Raw genomic sequence first — 21,681 nt, 5'->3', positions numbered from 1 at the left:
TAATTAGTTTGAAATACTAACACGATGGTACTGTTTGGTACATGAGATGGGATGGAACAAAGTGGGACAAGGCGTTCCGTCCCACGTTTGGTGCACCTAAAACGGGTGGAACGAGCTGTTCCACGGGACTAGTTTTGGATGAATTTTCGTTCCATCTCACCCCCCTGGAACGACTCGTTCCACATCCATGGAACACAAAATTATAACCTCTCCGTCTCCTTCTTCTTCCTCCTTGTTTCCATCCGAGGGCATCTTTGCTCCCGCTCCGTTCCGTTCCGTTCCGTCCCGTCCCATCCCGTTCCGTCCCGTCCTATCTGCATACCAAACGATACCGATGAGTCCCAAATGTATGGGGTTTCTTCTCAATTTGCTGACAGCTCAGCCATTGTGCTGAGTGAACTTAACACATGATCACTTGAACACTGGCAGTCGTTTGTCACAGATGGGTGACCACCACCATAACTGCCATGGAAGTGAAAGCTGAAACTCTTCCTTTAAAAAGCACACAGATTCAAGACTGCTTTAATTATTCTCATCATCATTATCATTATTTAATTCAGAATGCATTTTTATAATCCTCCAATCAATCAAGTTGGACGCTCACCCAGACATAAAGAAAACATTCTTCAATTGTTCTCCCCCTCTTTGTTTGCTCTGCCTTTGTTTCTAAGAAATCCAAAATCCAAAAAATCCTGTATTCTTCCCATTGAAAAATCTTCAGTTTTTAGCCTTAATTTCCTCTTCTGGGTCTGACCCTTTATGCTTTGCTTTCTTCTTCTGGTGTTCTTGTCGTTGTCACACTTCAACTTTGGTGCATAGATTAGGAAGTTTGCCTTTTTACTTCAATTAATCATTTCCATGTTTTGAAATTTTTTTTTGCTTGTAGGAACAATATTTTTCTTTCAAGTTTTGAACTGGGTTTTTCAAAAATTTGAAGCTTCAGAAGCTCAAAGTTGCAAACTTTAGCTCCAAAGATTCAAACCCATCTCTTTAAATCCACTCACTCTGCTTCCAAGCTCAAATTCCAAGTTTTTTGGTGAAGGGTTTTGATGGGGTTGCTGAAAGGTGTGGGCTTTACAGGCCTAAGTGTTGCCTTATTGTTCTTCAATCTGCTGGTGGGGTTAGTGGTTGGGATTGGAGCGAACTGGGGGACACAGTTAACACACCCTCTCCCACCAGCGACTGTTGTGAAGATGTTGAAGGACAACGGGATCCAAAAGGTCAAGCTTTTCGATGCCGATTCGGGTATTCTGAATGCTCTGAGCAAGTCTGGGATTCAGGTCATGGTTGGGATCCCCAATGAGATGCTGTATTCTTTGTCTAACAGTATGCAGGCAGCTGAGAATTGGGTTTCCAAGAATGTCTCCTCACATGTATCCAATGGTGTAGATATCAGGTAAATTGTCTCTCTCCGCTTTTACCTCTGTTCATATTTTTAGATTTGGGTTTTGTTTCAATTGGAATCCTATAAAAACGGCATGTAGTTTCCTTTTTGGGCTAGTACCTGAATCTTAGTTTGTGTATGCTTACAAGATAATTTCCTTGGTTTTTGCCTGTATACAAATGGATCCATTAGGGAAATATGTGTGTGATCTTTTTACTTCTAGGAAATCAAATTCTTGATCAGCCGCTATCTAATTCAGTCTTCGTGATCGAAATACGATATGGGAAGCTAGAACTGTGTGTGTACTATTAGTCATCCTCTCATTAGAACCTTGCCTGACCTGTCCTCGGTGTTTGAGTTTGGATTTCCGGTAATGTGGTTCGGTTCACTTTCATCTCGTGCTCTTCAGTGTCATGACCAACAGGTAGAAACGTAAAGACTTCTATTTAGTTGAAGAGTATTCTGCAATGCTAGAGTCACCGTTCTCTGGTTTTCAACTCACCTGTTTAGGAGCTTCTCATTGACCATCCACAGAGAATCCCTTCCTTTTAGAGATCTGATATATCTCTTTGCCGTAGCTAGTTGGAACAACTCTCTACCGAATCACACATTCCGCTGTATTTACTGTTGTTCCAAGGTTATTACTATTGAAAGTTTTTTAATCGCGGATGATAATGCTTCATGCTTCTGCCTTCATTTACGTTTGTTTCAGAAATCCTTGGTCGTTTTTTTATTTGAAAATCGGTTTTATCATTAGGTGGATATTGCATTGTAGATATGCCCTGCAGCATTATAGTACTCCATTATCAAGGATCCTTTCCTTCTAGCTAGTCGACTTGTCAAGTAGAAATCCATATCCATCTCACGAAGTATTGTCGTGCTGCAGGAAGGAAGCACCGCTCAAGAAATTTGACTAACAATGCCTGCAGCGTTAAATCGTTGTTATCGTTCTTTTGTTTTTTTTATTTCTATTAGCTGTCTTGAACTGAAGAATAATATTAGCGGAATTTCATGATCAGAAAAAACTGTTTCGGAAGGTGGGAGGCAAACATTTTCCTTTCTTAGTTACTGTTTTTTATCAAATCATATTTTCCAGTTCTAACTGAATGTAGTATTTACATCTAATTTCTCTCTCGAGATCTTACCTGTTTCATACATACTCTGCAAGGTATGCTGCAGTGGGGAATGAACCATTGTTGTCAACATACAATGGAACTTTTCTTCCAACAATATTTCCTGCCCTTCAGAATATCCAGTCAGCTCTCATAAAAGCCGGTGTGAGCAATCAGGTTAAGGTCACGATTCCTATCAACGCTGACGTCTACGACAGTGGTGGCTCAGACCTACCTTCTAATGGAGACTTTCGACCAGACACCAGGGATCTCATGTTGGAAATTGTCAAGTTCCTGAGCGACAACGGTGCTGCATTCACTGTCAATATATATCCCTTCATAAGCCTCTATAATGATGCCAATTTTCCAGCTGATTACGCCTTCTTCAATGGATACTCGAGTCCTATTAACGATAATGGAAGAATCTACAGCAATGTGTTTGATGCAAACCATGACACCCTTGTATGGGCGTTACAGAAAAACGGATTTGGAAACTTGTCCATAATTGTTGGAGAGATCGGTTGGCCTACAGATGGGGACCTGAATGCAAATGTACAGAATGCGCAACGGTTCAACCAAGGGTTTATGTCCCATATCAAGAATAACGCAGGGACTCCAATGAGAGCCGGCCCTGTGGACGCCTACTTATTTAGCCTCATCGATGAAGATGCCAAGAGCATTCAGCCAGGTAACTTTGAACGCCATTGGGGGCTGTTTTACTGGGACGGAACACCTAAGTATCAGCTCAGTCTAGGCACTACAGGCTCGAATGGATTAGTAGCAGCAAGTGGCGTACAATATCTGGAAAAGAAATGGTGCGTCATGTCGCCGTCAGCGAGTCTTGATGATCCAGAAGTGGCTCTAAGCGTGAGCTATGCATGTTCAAATGCTGATTGCACCAGTCTCGGATATGGAACTTCATGTGGAGATTTGGATGCTCGCGGAAACATTTCGTATGCATTTAACAGTTACTATCAAATAAATAATCAGCTGGACACTGCCTGCAAGTTTCCAAACCTTTCGACTGTCGCCACGGGTGATCCATCTACTGGAAACTGCAAATTTAGGATCATGATCCGAGCATCTTCTTCGTCTAGTGAGAACGCCGGAGCTGGCTCTCTTGAAAAGCCTAGTTGTTTAGGAATGGTGTTTGTGTTTATGTTCCTGTATACAATTCTGTGATTTTTTTGGGAGGTATTTATTGTATATTATTGGTGTAATGACGTTACTGTCCAATAAATACTTATCACGTGTTTCAAATACCATAAATTTAATAGATGATTCACATGTGATAAATCATAAATTAGCGACACTGAAAAAAACTTCTTGTTTTGTAGCCATAAACTGGTTCTTTAATTTGTACAGTAAGCGGGAAAATACGATTAGTGGGTGAATATAATAGGATGGTGCTATCCATACATTTCATCTTACTTTTCGTTACATTTTTTTTTTATTTTCAGTCGTCAGATTGAATGAATCGAAAAAGATAAAAAAAACAAAAATTAAGAAAGGATTTCTAAAAAGTAAAAATGATTGTGTTGATAGTACCACCATGTATTAACACTCATATTCAAATGAGTTTATTATTACTTAGTATTACGATCTATGATATTCCTTTTCACTTATAAGTGAGATGTCTTAAGTTCGTTTTGTGTTGAAAAACTTGCACTTTCTGAATTTGTTGGGGTTTATTCATTGTTTTTCTTTTTCGAATCGGTAAAATGCGGTTGGATTCAATTTCTTGGTTTCTAGTTTATTGTGAATGAAATTAATTAGTTTGTAGAGGAAATTTGTCAACTAATCTGTCGTTAATGGGCATCATTTGAGACTTCGCCCTCGGTCTCCGGAAACTTTGGACCCACCACCATGCTATATACTCTTAGACTTGTGCTCACGAACATTTGTTCACCCACTTGAGCATAAATAATAAGATATCGTACAACTTAATGATAGATTATGTATCAAAAGATAGCCTTAATCTATTCAAAAAAAAAAAAAAAAAAATTTCTCACATAAACCCAAAGTCACTTTGTTATCTCTACGATCAAACTCAAATTAGTAACTACAACATTTTTACATGCAATTTGATCATAAATGGTTTATTATCCATCAAACAAAATCAACCAATTATTAATAATGTTTGTATATCACGACAATATACACTTACTGGCTGACTTACATCTTTAGACTTTTCTAAACCAATTTGAACTCAAACATAAGGCCAAATACACTTAAGTCATATTCCAAATATTAATGTTGTTTTAGGATTTGGAAGAGCTATGGATGTATTAGAAAGTACCGAAAGTCTGCATTTTAATTTTGTTCTGACAAATCAATCGATGTTTTGAAGAAATTTTGTGCTACTCATATGATGTTGATGAAGTGTTAAAAATATTTGAAAAAAAAAAAAATCCCTTAGAAAGTATTAACTTTTTTGATCCGTGAGTTAATGTGTTTTACATATTGTTGCAAATTAGGAAAAGGTGTGGCTGGAAGCCAAGGAAATGATATCGTTCTGATGGAGAAGGAGAAGGAGAAGCTGATGAAGAAAATACAGAAAGCAGAATATAAGATTTCAAAACACCAAAAGCGAAGCAGTTCTGGACTGTCAACTTGGGTGAAACATGTCATCCTCTGCCTTGCCTTCCAAGTGCAATTTACTTGGACCGTGACCGGCAACAGAGTTTGGAGATGCTCCGACTACTTTCTCTTCCTTGGGTGCTATCTGGTCTCATGTGCTCTTGGTTGGCTTCAACTGTTTCTCAGCGGACGCTACTATATCCAAAGCGTTATGAAGTGTGACCGGCGCTGGAGAGAACCCAGAGACTTGGAGGGTAGGCTTGCTGTTCTTAAGGGATCATCAAGGGTCCAGGACTTTGATGATGGACATCAGTGTCACATCGTCTCGGGAATTATGGCTCTGCTCTGTGTAGCCTCTTGCATTCTTGCCACGTTCATCCTTTTCTTGGAGGCGTTTTCGGGTAACCTTGCCGATGTGTGCAGAGGAAACTGAAGAGTAACTAAGCCATGGAGGTTCATATTTCACTTTCAGTACATTTGGATGTCAAAGCTTAATTTCGACTAGTTTATTTACTTGTTATTGCATTTGTGTTGTAGTTTGAATTTTGTTGCATCCAATCCAATTGTCACCCCTCCTTGTCCCGATATTGATTGCACCATTCTTGGATATGGGACTCAGGACCGGCTCTGAGAATTTAAGGGCCCTAGATGAGCCATCGAAGTTGAGCCCTAGAGTTCTCTGACCTTGATCCTTATATTGATATGTATAAGATCATCTTCTGCAATCAATTTTTTTCTTCGGGAAATCTTGGTCCCTGGTGTTTCGGTTTTTGTTAGAAAATTGGGATGTAAAATTTGAGAAATGTGGAGAATTTGTGATGACTGAAGAGTTTATAGTTCTCTGCTTACTCTGTCCAAGCTTTGTGGTCAACTGACGAAGAAGAAGGTGACAGTTTTTTTCTCAAACAATAGATTTTATCATATTAGATATTAGATTAGTTATCGATAAAGTTTAAACCTACGTTGTCATACAAGAATTTTAACTCTTTTTCATCATTGTGGTAGGGCAGAAGGTGACAGCTTTTCCATTGTTACAGAATTTGTCTACGTCGGAACGTGGCGTTTAATGGTTTAGGGTTCGCTGGAAATTAGAACATTGGTGGAATTTGGGGACGACGGCGCGGGAACTGGGCTGGGTGGCGGTAACGTAACTTTTGTATTTGAACCTAATTTATAAATTGGGTTGACACTTGTCACGGGCCTCAAATTCTTTACCCAAAAACCCAAATTCTTTACTCACCAGCAAGTAGTCCTCTATCATAATGGTGAAAATGAATGTCGTCTTTGCACCACGACATGGGTTCAAATCCTGCCGGCTCTTTAATCTAACAAATTTATCTTTTGACAAAAAAAAATTAGAAAGACAAAAGGAGGGGACAAAATCATAATTAGAACTACTTTAATTTCCGAGGAGGAGATTCAAACTTGGATGCAATGGAACGAGCAACTAATCTACCAATATATGCTTTCCGAATCCATAATTGATTCATGTTATGCTCTAAGATTGCGCAAATTTCATGTAACATTTATTCAAATTTTTTTACGTCACTTCTTACTCAATTGTCATGAGGATTTCTAGACTTAGATAAACAAATATCAAAATTTTAAACTAATCTAATTTACGAGAAAGTTTATTCGAACTTGAGTGAATGTAATAACACTCACATATTCAAATAGACGCATTAAGGGTATTTATGGCATTTCAAGTAAAATACAGCTACAAATGGAAAGAGTAGGAGGTTAGCATGCATGGCAGGGTGAAAGTCTGAAGAATAAGAGCCCCTATTTTGGTGAAATTTTGCCCATGTCTCTCCATCCCCTTCAAAATATCTCAGACACTCTCTCTCTCTCTCTGAAAGGCTCCAACTTTCTCCATTTCCACACCACAAAACCCTACTCAAGGTATTTATTGGTTACGAAAGATTTCAAATTTGTGATATTTTTCCAATAATTTTTAGTCAAGTGTTAATGCTGTTTCCTTCTTATTACAGACCTCAAGTTATCAACATAGCATAAGAAAAGAAAAGGTAATGTTGGTTTTTCAAGTTTCGCTTTGGGTTGCAAAACTTGGACGTTCTGTATTTGTTGGGGTTTATTTATTGTTCTTCTTTTGGCATTTCAGCTGTGGCTGACTATCTTTATTTCTTTCAAGTTTATTATGATTTTTTGTTTTTCGATTCGGTAAAAAATGCGGTTGGATTCAATTTCCCTTTTTTTTCTTTGTATTTGTTTCTTATTTTGTTTGCCTTTGCTTGGGTTGTGAGAAAAAGTATCGAAGAAAACAAATTTCTTTGTTCGGTCTTGTGCAAATCTACTTGGGTTTTGATTGTCAAATCTACTTGGAAACAAAATTATATTTCTTTTTTTTCGGGGGGTGGTTAAATGAAATTATGTTCAGTGTTGGGTGTGCATAGTAATTCAAGGGTGTGTCTGAATTACCTGATTCGACATTTGAAATTCCTGTATTTAGATGGAAAATACTAGTTTAAGTCTGCATTTTGATTTTGTTCCGACAGACAGATCGATGTTAACCAAATTTTGTGCTACTTGTATGATGTTGATGAAGTGTTTAGATAGCAAGAAGTGTTGAAAAATGTCCATGAGTTAATTTGTTTGACATATTGTAAGTCAATTAATTTCTTGCATTGTAGGAGAATCTATGGCTGCAAACCAAGGGAAGAGATGCTGTTGTTGAGGTGGAGAAGGAAAAGCTGAGGAACAAAATACGGAAAACGGAAGCTACAATTGCAGATCAGCAAAAGAGAATCGGCTATCTAAAATCAGCCGGCAGAGAACTTCTCATCCTTTTCTTTGCCTTGTATGGACGTTTTCTCTGGATCATCAATGGCGGCCAAGGTTTGAGATGCTCCGACTGTTGGTTCTTCCTCGGCTATTATATGTTCCTATGCGCAGTTGGCTGGTCCTTAGCAGTAAACGGAGTCTACTATATCCTTAGTATTAAGGAGAGCGACCGGACCTTGAATGAGTGCAAGGAGTTGAAGAAAACGCTTGCTGTTCTTGATGGATCCAATATTCCGAACTTTGATGGAGAGCCGAGTCAAACTGCTTTCGGAGTTTGGAAGATTATCAACGCTATCTTACTGAACTCTCTCGTGTCTGATATGCTGATCAGTTGCTTCTTGTTGTTTTCGGCTAACTTTACCAATCTTTGCAGGGAGGGAGGTGTAGAGTGAGTGACTACACTGACTAGCCTAGCCATGCTTCGTGCTCTAGTATTCGGATGTAAAAGCTTATGACTAAACTTGCTGTGGTTTACCTTACCTGACTTGTTTTCTGCACTTCTCTATGGTAGTTTTTGTAACTCGAGTGCAGTTCAGACACTTTTCGAATCCAATCAAAGTCATGGAGTAGTAGCTTCCTTAAATTCGTGTTTCGGTATTTGTTTAACGTCATAAAAAGTATTGGAAGTCCGCATTATTCTTGATACTTGTATCCTCATCAGTTCGTTTAACTGTTTTTCTGCTAGTGAAATCTCTTCTCCTTGTATATTGTAGCAACTGGCAAATAATCGTAGTTTGCTTGGTTCAGTTCCGTAGCTTGGCCTCGTTCGCGCACGCTTGCACGTTGAATTGGCCTACGTTGTTGCAGCAAAACTGAAGAGTGGCTGATATTGTTTCGCGTTGAATTTGAATGTTTCTTTCTCTGCCTGGTTTGTGGTATTCTGGTTTGTGGTATTCTGAAGAAGAACAAGGTGATGTCTCCTGGTGAGGGGAGGCTTGTTCGCACTTGTAAATTTGCAATTTTGCATCTACTAAACGATGCGTTTAATGGTTCGTGGCATTCAGAATTAGAATTGAACCTTCTTCTATTGTCACTTTCACCACCACGACAAAATTGTAGGTCGGATATATAATGATGGTGACATTGTCGATGAGAACTGGGAAATGCAGCTTGATGCTCTCAAACAGCGTCGCCGGAAGCGGAAAACTCTCTATTTCAATTATATTTTGTAAATTATATGATATGTTTGTTGATGATTAGATTATATTTAAATATTAATTAACGTGATTATTTTTTATTTGATGACCCGTTATATGATTTGCAAATATAACTACGTACTTATTTCTTATTGTCTTAACTTTGACATTGTAGCATTTTACCTGACTTTTATGTTTAGAACTTTGCTTTGGAATTTCGAATTTTTTAGAGCTTTATATATATATATATATATATATATATATCCAATTCCAAATTTCGAATGTTTTGAATTTCATGTTTGAATGTCTCTCTGCTAGTTGTGGTTTTATTTTTCTGAAGAAAGACTCTTGTTGTAAAAGTTGTGGGAAATTGGGATTAAATGCCCATATGTTTTAGTCAAAAATGAAAATTGAGGAAGACTTAAGAATAGTAACATTGTTGTTATATGATGTTTTTCAAAATATATCCATTTCACTTTTATAATTCTTTCCGGATATGATTTTATATAACGAGTAGTTTGTGTATGATCACAATACACAGAAAAGAAAATAGTGAAAGCAATAATACTAATATCTCTTCCTCCCTCTATTTACCTGTGATCTTTTTTTGTTATAATTTTGAAAATAAACAATATGATACATTGCACTCGTTTCGCTCTTATCTCTAACAAATGTTATCTCTCTCTTTAATTACAACGCTGGACTGATGTCTTCTGGTGGACGTGGGGTTTGCTCTCACCAAAACGCTGCGTTTTTCGCAGCCCATGCCTCATGGCATTCAGAATCGAACCCACGGTAGATATTGGGCTTCTTTTGACTGAAATATTGCGTCTACAAATCAACCCTTTTCTGTTGTCACCCTTTCCGTTCTACTCATCTCTCTCTTCTTTATTTATTTATTTTATTTTTATTTAACTCATCTCTTCTTCTTATCTAAATTAATTAAAATTTTTTTTTCACCAAAAAAAAAAAAAAATTATTATTGACAGTACAAAACTCTAAATTATGCACTCCTCTAAAAGCATATTTGTTTTAGAAAAATTTTATTTAAACTCATGTAACATATTTCTACACCCAACTTAAATTTTAAATAATGGTGATAAACCCACCACACGGTCTTATTTCCCCACCCACCTTTTAATAAAAAATTTAATACCAAATTTATTCTCTTGTAAAATGACATCTAAGACCAAAGAAACGAAAAACCCCTGCTCTCTAGGTTGACAGTTCTTCCCTATCTTCTAGAACAACCCACCTCTCTAAATCTTCAAAAAATAAAGTCCCCAATACCTTTGGCCATTTTAATTTGATCTATTTGTTTTTGTTGTTAGTACCAGCAAACAGCCTTGAAAACTAGGATAAAGGCTTGTCTATCCACAATCCACGTACCGATTATTGTGGGAGGCGCAGATGAAGTGGAACACGGTGTTCTCGAGGTGGGTGGCATGCTGGAGGATGGAGAAGACGCGGGGAATTGTGTAAAATGTATTGTATAAATGAGATCCTCGTTGTGCATCTTGATCAATTGAATCGTGTATTTGTAGATTTTGTTTTACTCAATAAAAATAAAAATAAAAAGAATTTCAATATACAGGTTATTCTAGGAATAATAGTTGGTGGGAAGATAACATTTCAAGTTTTTAACATTTTGTGGTGGGTGGGATTATAATGTGGGTGTATAAATAAGACATTGGGGTGGGTCTAGTAGCACTCATTTTAAATATTAATTGTCTTTTTTACCCTATTGCATAATTACCATCAAGTACAATATGAAATTAATAATAAAACTTAAATTTATCAATAAACCCACACCCTATAATTAAACTCTATCATTGATCTCCTTATTTATCCTACGTTCATTCCGGCTAAAACCCTATAAGCACTTGTAGAGAAAAAACAAGTTTTTTTTTATCGATAGATGGTGATAAAGTTTTGATCAATCCTCCAACTAAGTTATGACTCGACTTATGGAATTTTTTTTGTTCGTTTGGTTCCAATTTTTTTTTAGAGTTAGAAGATGAGTATTTGATTTTCAATTGTTTTTTCATCAATCCCAGAGTGCTCATAGTTTAAAGTTTTTACACTGCTGAAGTGAAAATATTACAAAATTGTTGCACACACCAAAATTCTGGGATATATATGAAACCCTTTCTATGAATATAAGTTCTTTAATCTTTGTTTAAAGGAGATCTCCACATCAATTAGACTGCAAACAAAACAATTTGGTTTATGGCCCAAAATAACAGCTATTGTACTTGAATGTGCTCACAAAAACTTTAACCCCCATAAGATTCAAGTATATTCAAAACTCAAGGTTTTGATTAGAAAAATACGAGTATAAATTACAAAAACTGTAACCTGTGAAGATGAATGTTAGTTTTAAACAACTATTTTTTCTCCAATGTTAATAACAACAGCCTTACTAGTCACTATTATATATACAAAAAGTATCGTTGTTTTAAACTCAAGGCTTTGTTAGATATATTGACACTTACCACGAAAAACAATTGAAGAATTTGGAAATGGATTGGAATTGTGACCAGTTAGTTGAGGAGATCACGGTGGGAGGAGGACAAAGGACCCATAATGTTTTTTAAATTTCGAGTATCTTTCAAAACAAAACTATTCAATTTGAGAATTTATTTTTTAAATGGGTGTAAACATAACTTTACATTTTGAATTGGATTTGGGAGGGTAGTTTAGGTAATAAATTTGGATTTAAAGATATATTAGTTCTTTAATTAAAAATAATATGAGTGTAGAGAATAAATTGAATTTAGAAAGATGTTAAATGGATTCAAATAAAATTTCCCTTTGTTTTAAAATATAGAGAATTTAAAGTATGCAGTTGAATTGTTGGAATACTAATAATAATTATTAAAAATATTTTGTCCAGACAAACAATTTGTAAAGAGTTGTTAGCACTCAAGCGTATTTTTCTTCTCTTACGTTCTCATATTTAGAACATTAAATAAATTTTCAGATTAATAGACATGCCATAAATATTTATAAAAAAAAAATGAATTGTTATTAGCACTCCAAAAATCTCATTTGTCACTCCAAACTTTTCATAATTAGAAAGAAAAATACACTTATGAAGAGTGTATAATGAAAATTTTGAAATGCTAATAACAATTCTCGAAAAAAAAGAGGAAAACTAATGAAAAATGTTTGAAAACTTTGAGTTTTAATGATAAGGACAAAATAAATGGCAAAGTGAATAGTACCAGGATTGACTTTTAGTTGTAAAAATGTGATTTTTCATTAAAATAAACAGTACCGTGATTTTTCGTTAAAACTCAAAAAAAAAAAAAAAAACCATGGCCTTTAGTGATGTGGTAAAGTTTTCTCCAATTTATGTTAGAAAATAATAATAAAGAATGAAATATCCTCCGGAAAGAAAAGCCCACAAGTAAAGTTTCTCGCACAAACGCCGGTAGGGTAGGGCTCCAAATAATCGGGTCGGGCACTTTCCGGAACTTTCCGACTCCACCTTTCTTTCTCACTGTTCTTCTCTGTCCCCTATAAAAACCGAATAATCACGGCGCTGCTTCTTCTATCATTTTCCTCTCTCCTCTCTCCTCTCTCGCTCTTCAAACTCCAAATTATAAATAACACAAACCCTGAGAAACTCCAATTTCAAAAAACATAATAACGTACATAAATCATACACGCAAAAATAATAAATTCAATTTCCAATTGGTAATCCCTTCTCTCTCTAGATAGTCTCTCTGTCATTTGATATGGAGGCGGCCATGGACGAGCAGCAGAACTTAGGGCAAGTCCAAGGGGAGGAAGGCGAAGCCGGGCCTCCAGCTCCGCCTCCACCGCCGGCAGCGCCAGAATCGCAATCTCAGGGAGGCGAGGAGGAAGAAGATGAGGAGGAAGAGGAGGAGGTTAAGAATGAATACGACGAATTGGCTGCCAAGGCTCAGAAGCTTATGGACAAGATCACTGCCGCGCCTGATAACCCTAATCCTACTGTTCTTCACGCCCTCGCCTCGCTTCTTGAAACCCAAGAATCTCGGTTAGAACCGTTTGGATTATGCTAATTGATGCCTAATGCTTTGCTCTGTGCCATCATTTGCATTTTCTTGTTCTTATTCTTTCCTGTAAACATTGGGCTTTTGCTTTCGAGTTAATGACGATAAAATCGCAATTTAAGACGTTTAGATTAGCTTGTAGGCTGTGGGTTTTATAGGCATTGAGTGTGATTATATATGTGCTTATTGTTTTGTTGAAATTGGTGAACAATGTGAATTTTCAGAATGTTATTCCTCCGACTGTTAATTACTTAGTGGAGGTTTCATCTCTTAGTAAGCAATACTTCTACAGCTTTACATAGTAATGCATGGCCTGCGGGTGGTAGGATATAAGCGTTGTTTGAAGACTTTTCTTGACGGTTGTACTTTGAATTGCTGTAGTCGAAGTCAGGGTTTAAGCACGGCATGGGATAGCATTGTAATTGTATCTAGAGGTTAGGGTTTTTTTAAAGTACAAAATGGTGGGTGAGTTGAGGAAACTGTCTTTGGGATGCGAAGGTGATGAGTCAAACTTTTCCTGGTGATTTGGAATTTTATTCTCAGCAAAGGAAAGACATTTGAATTAAGGTCACTGGACTGTGAACTGTACACTTGGGATGTTACACTGGGGTGTGATTGAGTGGTTCGATGTGGACTTTTTAAGAATGGTGGTAACCATTAATAGTTATCTAAATCTTTGGGTTGATTTGATGTTAGTAGGTTATGCATATGTACTCATGCAGAAAGGAATCAAGTTTGAGACCTGAAAAGTGAAAAGAATATTGATTTTTCATTGAAAAAAAATGGTTGTTCTAGTATTATGTTGGTGGTAATTTTGATTGTTCTCGTTTACTTAGGATGCTCTGGCTGGTTATATACGCCCCATTTGGTGACTTTTCACTGTTTTGGTCATTGCACAACTCTATATTTCTAATATGTACAGCATACATGGTGTATTTTTTTTATTTCTTTTTGAATCTTAATTATTGAGTTAAAAAATTCATTTAACACAGATACATGGAAGAGAATGGTCATTCATCCAGCAATGGTCATACTTCACATAACATTGGACGGCTAGGGACCTTAGTCCGGGTAACTAGTTTTGGCATGTTATTACTTTAATTTTTATCTTTTCAGGATGGTTGCTAAATATATTCATATGAGCGGATTGTATCTTGTTTGGAAAAAAAAAAAAAAAAAAAAGAAGCTTTTTGTCCTAATTTTTCTCTCTTTTCCAGGATCATGATGATTTCTTTGAATTAATATCTTCAAAGTACCTGTCAGATGCAAGATACTCCGTTGCTGTGCAAGCAGCTGCTGGAAGGCTGCTTTTAACCTGTTCATTAACCTGGAGTGTAAGACCCCTTTTTTCTTTGTAATGATTGATTTCCATTTAATCTTAGCTTTTTCTAAAAAAATAAATAATATGGCTTATTATCAATCTGACAAGCCTAAATGTGATACAGTATCCTCATGTTTTTGAAGACGCTGTTTTGGAGAGAATAAAAGATTGGGTGATGGATGAGACTTCAATCTCGTCGGTTGAATACCAGAATTGGAAGCATGATTTGGGGGGAAAGGAGGTTTCAGATTTTGAAATGCTGAAGACCTATTCTACTGGACTTCTTGCTGTATGTTTGGCTGGGTATGTTCTTGCTGTATATTTTTATTTTCACATCCTCATTTTATTCTTGTTCACTAGTTTGGTTGACATATCTTAATTTTTATTGGAACCAGTGGCGGTTCAGTAGTAGAAGATGTGTTGACATCTGGGCTGTCAGCCAAACTTATGCGTTATCTTCGCATGCGTGTTTTGGGGGAGACGAGTATTTCTCAGAAGGATGTTACTCATTTAACAGAGAGCAAAAATACCTTGGGTGCGATTTGCATAAGAGGTAGAGATGAAGGTCGGGGTAGGGCTCGGCAGGTTTTGGAACCAAATCATTTTGATGGTCCACGGATAACAGATGAGAAATGTTTAGATGACCGGATTGTTGAAGGGGATCATGTCAGGAGTATCAGTAGGCAAACGTTTGGTGAAGAACAATGGGTTGATGGTGTAAAACCACCTGATGGATTGGCTGAAGACGTTGAGATCAATGATGCTGATGGAAAGATGAAATCTGGAGATCTTGATGAAAATGGGAGAGATGACTCCTCAAGGCGCAGACCCAACCGTGGATGGACAAGATCTAGAGGGAAGGGAAGGACCAATGAAGGACCTCTAGAGGATCAACAGCTCTTGACCTCTCCAGGATCTGGTAGTAGGTTGGGACATGGGAGGAGCCCTAGAGATAGGAGTTCGCTAAAAAATTCTGATTTGAAAAAAATACCAGACTCTAGGAAGTGTGCGGATGTTGTCTTTCTGGAAAGGGCGGATAATGATGACTGTTTCCAGGACTGCAGAGTTGGATGTAAAGATATCTCTGATCTAGTTATTAAAGCAGTGAGATCTGCAGAAGCTGAAGCTAGAGCAGCTAATGCACCTGTAGAAGCAATTAAAGCTGCTGGTGATGCTGCTGCTGAAGTTGTCAAAAGTGCTGCTTTAGAGGTACTAAAGATGTTACTCTCACTGTCTGTAACCATTTTATCTCTTTTTTCACTTCTTAGTTGTTTGCCACTTAATTATGCAGGAATTCAGAACTACAAATAATGAAGAAGCTGCAGTTTTGGCTGCTTCAAGAGCAGCGTCTACTGTCATTGATGCTGCTAATTCAGTTGAAGTTTCAAGGTAGGTACCTCTGTGAGAGCAGCATCTACTGTATGTTCTACAATATCCTTCTTTTTGTCTGGGTAATAATATTTTCTATGATTGGCAGGAGCTCTAGTGGCATCAATGCCGAATCAATGACTTCAAGCTGCACAGAACCAGAAAATCATGTAGATGCCGAAGAATACTTCATCCTGGATGCTGAGTCCCTTGCACAGCTGAGAGAAAAATACTGTATTCAATGTCTTGAGACTCTAGGAGAATATGTCGAAGTTCTTGGACCTGTACTGCATGAAAAGGGGGTGGATGTATGTCTTGCACTGCTGCAACGAAATTCTAGACATAGAGAGCCTTCAAAAATTGCGATGCTTTTGCCTGATGTAATGAAGCTCATCTGTGCTTTGGCTGCTCATCGTAAATTTGCTGCCTTGTTTGTGGATAGGGGTGGCATGCAGAAACTGCTTGCTGTTCCTAGGGTTGCTCAAACCTTCTTTGGTCTTTCTTCATGCCTATTTACCATCGGCTCTCTCCAGGTAATGACATAGCTGAAGTTTAGCAGTTAAAAGGTCTAATCTCTCATTTACTTGGGTGACTATATCCATCTACTCTGTTCATTTTTTTTTATGACCAATTAAATTTTTTTAGGGAATTATGGAGCGTGTTTGTGCTCTTCCTTCAGATGTGGTTTACCAGGTGGTTGAATTAGCTCTTCAACTTCTTGAGTGCTCACAGGATCAAGCCAGGAAAAATGCAGCCTTATTTTTTGCTGCTGCATTTGTTTTCAGGGCAGTTCTTGATGCTTTTGATGCTCAGGATGGATTACAGAAATTACTGGGCCTTTTAAATGATGCTGCATCTGTAAGATCTGGAGTAAATTCTGGGGCATTAGGGCTCCCTAGTTCAGGAACACTACGGAATGACAGGTCACCTGCAGAAGTACTGACTTCATCAGAGAAACAAATAGCTTACCATGCTTGTGTTGCTTTGCGCCAGTACTTCAGAGCACATCTTATTATGCTTGTGGATTCTATTCGTCCAAATAAGAACACTCGAAGTGGAGCTCGGAATCTTCCAAGTGTAAGGGCTGCTTACAAGCCACTTGACATCAGTAATGAAGCTATGGATGCAATATTTCTGCAGCTACAGAAGGACCGAAAGCTGGGTCCTGCATTTGTGAGAACTCGTTGGTCTGCAGTCGATAAGTTTTTGGGTTCTAATGGACATATTACTATGTTGGAGTTATGCCAGGTATAATATGTTTAGGATCTCAATCTCTCTCGCTTGATTCAGGTCAAGGTTTTATTGAATTCCCCACCCTTGCAACATGAACTTCCAATATGCCCTCTTGCCTTTTCACTTTATCCCATCTCTGTTTATACCTGATTTTGCTTTCTGCAGGCTCCACCCATTGAACGTTATTTACATGATTTACTTCAATATGCATTGGGTGTTCTACATATTGTTACATTGGTCCCTAGCAGCCGCAAGTTGATCGTGAATTCTACATTAAGCAATAATCGTGTTGGTATAGCTGTCATTTTGGATGCAGCAAGCGTTGGTGGTAGCTATGTGGACCCTGAGGTAAAGAGCTGCTTATGACTTCATTTCTTATCTTGATGGCCATCTTCCTTTTCTTATATCAATACATTTAATCTTATTATTGATTTGTATCTTTCCAGATCATTCAACCGGCACTTAATGTGTTGGTCAATCTCGTCTGTCCTCCACCATCAATCAGTTATAAAGCACCTTTACTTGCACAAGGACAGCAGTCGGTTTCTGCCCAACCCTCTAGTGGTCCTTGTGGGGAATCAGCTGTAGCTGACCGAGGCAGTGCGGCGGCCCCTGGTACACAGTCCAATAGTAGCAGCGCTCAAGCTCCTGCTGCCACTGCAACTTCAGGATTGGTGGGGGATCGCCGAATATCTTTAGGAGTTGGGGCAGGTTGTGCAGGCATGGCTGCACAATTAGAGCAAGGCTATCGCCAAGCAAGGGAGTCTGTTCGCGCCAACAATGGTATAAAGGTTCTTCTGCATCTCCTCCAACCACGCATATATTTTCCTCCTGCAGCACTGGACTGTCTCCGTGCACTTGCTTGCCGAGTCCTTCTTGGTTTAGCCAGAGATGATACTATTGCACATATATTGACAAAGCTCCAGGTTAATGACTTTTCAATTTTTCTGTCACTTCACCAGTTCAAATTGAAGGATTTTTTTTAACTATATCCTCATTCTTGCCATGATTAGGCTTGTACCTCCGATATAACTGTCTCTGACTAGTTACAACTTTAGAGTTCACTACAAACATATTTATGCCTTTTATCGTTAATTCTTTGCTGTGACATGACACAGAACTGAGCGCAATGGCGTTTTAGGATTCGTATAGCCGACCCCACTTAGTGGGAAAAGGCTTTGTTGTTGTTGTTATTGTTAATTCTTTGCTGTATCCATCAAGTTATTGTCTTCAAATTCTCAATCATGGTTTTGTGGTGTCATCGTTCTAACTTAGGACTTAGGACCTTATGTCATATAAATCAATTTTTCTTGCTAATAAGTGCAATGTGATGTTCTAGGTTGGAAAGAAACTATCAGAACTAATTCGAGATTCAGGGAGCCAGACAAATGGAACTGAACAAGGCAGGTGGCAAGCTGAACTTTCACAGGCAGCGATTGAGCTCATTGCAGTAAGCATTTCTATTCTTTTACTAGTGTTCCAATTAAAGTTGCCTGTAAATGTTTGTTTAATGCATATCTATCAAAATCAGTTTTAGAACGATATAGGGTTGTGAACATGTTAATGGCTTTACATTGTATCCATAGAATATATTGTTGTTCCATACTCTTTTGGCCCCTCCGCTTCGCGCCACCAACTTTTAGTTCATAGTAAAAAATCATGTCATATTGTTTTTGTTGTAGATTGTGACAAATTCGGGACGAGCTAGCGCATTGGCTGCCACTGATGCTGCGATGCCAACATTGAGGCGTTTAGAAAGGGCAGCTATAGCTGCTGCCACTCCTATCACTTACCATTCCAAGTATGGAGCAATTTCTTTTATTATTCCATTATTCGTTGGAGTTTCATTGCTTTTGAATTTTCTGCATATTAATTTTCCCCTCTATGCATGCACTGTGGTTGAAATTTCAGGGAACTACTGCTGTTAATACATGAACACCTTCAAGCATCTGGGTTGGCCGCAACAGCTGCCTCTCTGCTTAAAGAGGCTCAGTTGATGCCTTTACCATCTTTGGCTGCCCCCTCATCTCTTGTTCAGCAAGCCACTCAAGAAGCTCCTTCAGGGCAACTTCAGTGGCCCTCTGGTCGAACCCCTAGTGGGTTTCTTACAAACAAATCAAAGTTTACTGCAAAGGATGAGGAAATAAGTTTCAAATTTGATTCTGCATTCTCGTATTCGAAGAAAAAACCTCTAGTGTTCTCTCCTAATTTAGGTCTACTGTCAAAGAATCAGTCTCAGTCTCATGACTCTCACCCCGCATCATCCAGGAAAGTTGTTAGTGCAGCAAAACAGTTATCTGCTTCTGCAAATGCATCAGAAACTCCATCAGTATCCCTGCCAAAACCTACTACTGATACAGAGTCCCATTGTAAGACACCCATCATCTTGCCAATGAAACGAAAATTATCTGAGCTGAAGGATCCTGGGTGTTTGTTATCTTCTGGGAAACGCCTTCACGCTGGTGACCATGGACTTCGCTCTCCCGTTTGTCTTACACCCACTACGGCACGCAAGAGTGGCCTACTAACTGATACTGTTGGATTCTCTACCCCAACCGCCAACTTGAGAGATCAGTATGGTCGATCAACACCAGCTATTTTGCCATCAGAGTTTCCAGATGATAACCAGTATGGTAGTGGCCTTGCAACTCCCGCCTCCCAATTTGGGCTTCAGAGTGACCCTCAACCAAGCAACTCAGAGCGATTAACTCTAGACTCTGTGGTTGTTCAGTATTTGAAGCACCAGCATCGCCAGTGTCCTGCACCTATAACCACTCTTCCACCACTCTCTCTTTTACACCCACATGTTTGTCCTGAGCCAAAACGAAGCCTCGATGCCCCATCGAATGTAACAGCCCGGCTTGGTACACGTGAGTTCAGAAACATATATGGTGGGGTTCACGGTAGTCGCAAGGATCGTCAGTTTGTTTACAGCAGATTCCGACCATGGCGAACTTGTCGGGATGATTCAGGTATCCCTTTGACATGCATCTCTTTTCTTAGTGATTCCTCTCATATCGCAGTAGGCAGCCATGGTGGAGAGCTCAAAATTTTTGACTCCAATAGCAGCAACGTACTAGAGAGTTGTGCAAGCCACCAGTCTCCTGTAACGCTTGTTCAGTCACGTCTTTCTGGTGAGACCGAACTTGTGCTTTCGTCAAGCTCCCAGGATGTGAGGTTGTGGGAGGCATCTTCAGTCTCTGCAGGGCCTATGCATTCCTTTGAAGGGTGCAAGGCTGCAAGATTTAGCAATTTCGGGGATATTTTTGCTGCTCTACCAACTGAGCCGGCTAGGAAAGAGATTCTCCTGTATGACATCCAAACTGGCCAGTTGGAATCGAAACTGTCTGATACATCTTCTAGCTCTACAGGTCGTGGACATGTTTATTCTCAAATACATTTCAACCCTTCAGACACAATGCTGCTTTGGAATGGGGTCCTGTGGGACAGGCGGGTTTCTACCCCTGTTCATCGTTTTGATCAGTTTACGGATTATGGGGGTGGTGGCTTCCATCCTGCTGGCAATGAGGTATGTGCAACTGCATTTCCGTTTCACTTGATCCGATTCTTCTTATTTCCAACATAACAGTCTGCTTTTTTTTTCTTTTTTTCGCAAGCTTGTATTCTTCCCCTTTCTTGATCAATTCTGTTCTGATTAGTGTAATTTTCCAACAGGTGATTATAAACTCCGAAGTCTGGGATCTCCGGAAATTTAGACTCCTCAGGAGTGTACCTTCATTAGACCAAACAACGATAACTTTCAATGCTCGTGGTGATGTAATTTATGCAATTCTCAGAAGAAATCTTGACGATATAATGTCAGCGGTTCACACCCGACGTGTAAAGCATCCACTCTTTGCTGCTTTCCGCACAGTGGATGCAATTAACTACTTTGACATTGCCACTATTCCAGTTGATCGTTGCGTCCTCGACTTCGCAACAGAACCAACTGATTCTTTTGTTGGGTTGATCACAATGGATGACCAGGATGAGATGTTTGCTTCTGCTAGAGTATATGAAATTGGTCGCAGAAGGCCGACCGATGATGATTCTGATCCCGACGACGCTGAGAGTGACGAAGAAGATGAGGATTCCGAAGACGACGACGATGTGGATGTGGACCCCATGCTGGGCCCGGATCTTGATGGGGATGATAGTGATATGGATGATATGAGCAATGACGATGATGATGATGGCGTGAGTGACGATGATGACGACGACGACGGAGATTTCATCATGGATGACTTTGAGGCAGGAGGTGGAATGCTGGAGATTGTAACGGACGGAGAGGAGGAGGACGACGATAGTCAGGGGTTCGAATCGTACAGCAGTGGGGATGAAGATTTTGTGAGCAATGGTTTTGATGTTTGAAGTAGTATTTTTTGTCCAGATGGTGTAATTAATATCTTTGGGTTTCCATCCAATGATTCATTCTCCAATGAGAAAAATGGCCAGTCTCCATGGTCAATAGTGTTTTGAGTCGGTGAAAGCTAGTCTTGAAAGGGCAACACAGCGGACCATGGTGGTATCTCGTGCTAATAATGCAACATTTTGAAAAACTTCTACATGTATCACTCGCAAAGAGATCTTCACACAGTGATGTTCTACGCTAATAATGCAACATTCTAAAGAACTATAACATGCATCACTCGAAAAGAGATCTCAATGCAAATAAGTAATTGTGTAACATTTTATAAAACTT

General features: G+C 38.7%; 2 protein-coding genes across 2 annotated transcripts; both read left to right on the top strand.

Annotated features, from left to right (window-relative positions):
* Positions 1–342: 342 nt before the first annotated feature.
* LOC137733676 (glucan endo-1,3-beta-glucosidase 5) lies at positions 343–3,716 on the top strand. The gene is made up of 2 exons (XM_068472838.2): positions 343–1,396; positions 2,553–3,716. The coding sequence occupies exons 1-2, from the start codon at positions 1,050–1,052 to the stop codon at positions 3,676–3,678; spliced, it is 1,473 nt and encodes a 490-aa protein (XP_068328939.2). The 5' UTR covers positions 343–1,049; the 3' UTR covers positions 3,679–3,716.
* Positions 3,717–12,567: 8,851 nt separating this feature from the next.
* LOC137733680 (DDB1- and CUL4-associated factor homolog 1-like) lies at positions 12,568–21,620 on the top strand. The gene is made up of 14 exons (XM_068472847.2): positions 12,568–13,041; positions 14,050–14,128; positions 14,275–14,391; positions 14,503–14,681; positions 14,774–15,587; positions 15,670–15,767; positions 15,856–16,279; positions 16,392–16,994; positions 17,145–17,327; positions 17,426–17,905; positions 18,319–18,429; positions 18,662–18,780; positions 18,891–20,508; positions 20,655–21,620. The coding sequence occupies exons 1-14, from the start codon at positions 12,758–12,760 to the stop codon at positions 21,348–21,350; spliced, it is 5,805 nt and encodes a 1,934-aa protein (XP_068328948.2). The 5' UTR covers positions 12,568–12,757; the 3' UTR covers positions 21,351–21,620.
* The last annotated feature ends 61 nt before the right edge of the window (positions 21,621–21,681 follow it).

Source organism: Pyrus communis, chromosome 15 (genome assembly GCF_041283825.1).
Source record: "Pyrus communis isolate YQ-2024b chromosome 15, ASM4128382v1, whole genome shotgun sequence".
NCBI classification, from domain to species: Eukaryota; Viridiplantae; Streptophyta; class Magnoliopsida; order Rosales; family Rosaceae; genus Pyrus; species Pyrus communis.
The sequence above is the reverse complement of the archived record's forward strand: the minus strand, read 5'-3'. Positions and strand labels throughout refer to the sequence as shown.

Coding starts and splice junctions, on each gene's coding strand:
- LOC137733676 (XM_068472838.2), top strand. CDS start 1,050: ATGGGGTTGCTGAAAGGTGTGGGCTTTACAGGCCTAAGTGTTGCCTTA. Junction 1,397..2,552: donor TCCAATGGTGTAGATATCAG/GTAAATTGTCTC, acceptor ATACTCTGCAAG/GTATGCTGCAGTGGGGAATG.
- LOC137733680 (XM_068472847.2), top strand. CDS start 12,758: ATGGAGGCGGCCATGGACGAGCAGCAGAACTTAGGGCAAGTCCAAGGG. Junction 14,682..14,773: donor CTTGCTGTATGTTTGGCTGG/GTATGTTCTTGC, acceptor TATTGGAACCAG/TGGCGGTTCAGTAGTAGAAG. Junction 20,509..20,654: donor TCCATCCTGCTGGCAATGAG/GTATGTGCAACT, acceptor ATTTTCCAACAG/GTGATTATAAACTCCGAAGT.